At 40.8% G+C, this 2,224-nt stretch overlaps 1 protein-coding gene across 1 annotated transcript; it reads right to left on the bottom strand.

Annotated features, from left to right (window-relative positions):
• Positions 1–209: 209 nt before the first annotated feature.
• LOC105561575 lies at positions 210–2,023 on the bottom strand (the record flags this gene model as incomplete). Its single annotated transcript, XM_012011670.1, has 3 exons — positions 1,431–2,023; positions 977–1,313; positions 210–783 (listed from the first exon to the last, which is right to left on the bottom strand). Coding segments are annotated over exons 1-3 (1,504 nt in total), but the record flags the coding sequence as incomplete, so codon positions are not given.
• Positions 2,024–2,224: the final 201 nt, after the last annotated feature.

The raw sequence follows: 2,224 nt of genomic DNA, 5'->3' as shown, positions 1-2,224 counted from the left end.
CCGCTCATCGATCGATTTTCTTAAATGCCTCCCGAGTCTGGCCTACCGTCTCCTGCATCCTCATTCGCTCAAACGTATAAATTTCTTTGTTGATAACTATTGTTACTTTGTACCTCGGTACATGATATTTCTCCTTAGTTTAACCCAATCTACCGCTATTTGCAAAGTGGCTATTTTTGCATCAGACACCCTGTATACAAGAGCCTCACATCCTTTCAGAGCTTTATTTATAGATCGTTGAAAAACAGGCGGTGCATTTTTAAGGCCAAAAGGCATAGTAAGATATTCAAATTGGCCATCCGGAGTTACAAATGCCGTACGCTCTATCGATTCCGCATGAATTGGAATTTGGTGAAACCCAGAGGCCATGTCAAGTGATGTAAAATAATGTGCACCGTAAAGTCTATCAATTTGATCATCAATTCGGGGAAGAGGATAATGATCAGATCGAGTATTATCATTCAATTCTCTGTAGTCAACACACATTCTATCTGTTTCGTCTTTCTTCTTCACTAATAGTATAGGACTAGCAAAAGGTGAATTACTTTCCCGGATAATGTTAGCATTCAAAAGTTCTTGAATCTTATCTTTTACTATTTGTCGCTCTGATGGTGACAACCGATAGGGACGTCTTTGAACAGTTTTGTGAGGATCTATAAGTTCAATTCGCATCTCACCTGTTTTAACACGAGTGATAGGTATTCCCTCTACAAAGTGAGTAGAATAACGCGACAAAATATTCAAGAGGGTTTCTTTGTTATCTCCAAACAAATCAGTATCTAACTGCAATGAATTTGAAATGTAATTTGATTTGTCACAAATGTTAGAAATTTTACAGGGAAAAATTTCCAAGCCTTGTAAACCCATTTGAACAGAAATCCCCATAGAAAGGATGTCTCTTCCTAATAAAATCGGTTCATTCAAACAGTCATCAGGAATTACATGCAATATTACAATTAATATTTCGAATTTTTACTTCAGTTTGAATTTGTTTCACACTAGCAATGTCTGATTTTCCAATGCCTACAAGAATAATTCGATTTCGAGTGATTTTACCATTAATATTCGACGCTACACTCTCTTTCATGAGCGAACATTCGGAACCAGAATCAAAAATAAAAGGAAAACTTTTGCCAGAGATGTCCAATATACCTTGAGCTGCTTTTCTATCGCATAAGTTCACTTCCTTCGTGATATACTTTCCTTTGTTTTCTCTCTTCTCAGGACAGGAGTTAGCAAGGTATCCACTCTTCGAACAAATATAACAAATAGGAAGACGTTTATCCTCTTGACGCGCTGTTGGTTTATGATTGCTGGATTGTAAAGTTGACAAAGATGAGTCTCTTCTATTCTGCGGACAACTGAAAGACTTGTGCCCCGTTTCCCCACAGCGGTGACATGATCCTCAAAACGCTGACAAAGTTGCTGACACAGAGGGACGCAGGCGTTTGTTATCATCAGTTTCAGTTTCATCATGTCGTCGTTTTAAAGTAATTCCACGCAATATTCGGCACAGTTGAGAACGTGTGGAAATGATGTTCGCATTTAATTCACGCCGTATGGTTTGGTCATGATGCGATAATATGGATATAGCAAAACCAACGATAACTTCTTCAGACATATGCAATTTGGGCACAGCTTCTATCAATCCCCAGAGGCGAACAGCTGCATCAGCTGCGGTCTCTTTTTGGTTTATTTGAAATTTCAGTATACGATCAAAATAATCCTGCGTCATCATCGGTTTAGAAAACTTTGAAAGAAGAAGATCTTTAACGTAATTCCAAGTAATTTGATCTGACTTCAGCTTCATTAAGACCGATGCAGTGCGTCCACGTAGCGCACGCGTGAGCGCTAATAACAAATCAGTACCATCCAAGCGTTTGCTTCTGACAATTATTTCATTTACATTGTTCCAACCTTCTATATCTGCATCAACATCATCAGGGTCAAACCGAACAAGATTTGGCAACGCATTTAATGTCCCAGAAGTGTTACTCATAAGTTTTGAAAAGAAAGCCTCCATATCACTTAATGTAACGGATCCACTCATCAATGTATTGTAAGGTATCGGGCGGTAACGTGCCTGCGCGCAGCGGCGGCACAGCTGAGCGCGCGGCACGCCACCAGCGCGGTCCGAGCGGCCCCTCTTAACGGGCGACACGAGAACGCATGCGCGGCGACGCGGAGCGAGCGCACGTGCTTCACGCGCGCGGAAAGGGATTCA

Source organism: Vollenhovia emeryi, unplaced genomic scaffold, assembly GCF_000949405.1.
Source record: "Vollenhovia emeryi isolate VEMERY1.0 unplaced genomic scaffold, V.emery_V1.0 DF945280.1, whole genome shotgun sequence".
Classification (NCBI taxonomy): Eukaryota; Metazoa; Arthropoda; class Insecta; order Hymenoptera; family Formicidae; genus Vollenhovia; species Vollenhovia emeryi.
This window is presented reverse-complemented; position numbering and strand designations above follow the sequence as displayed.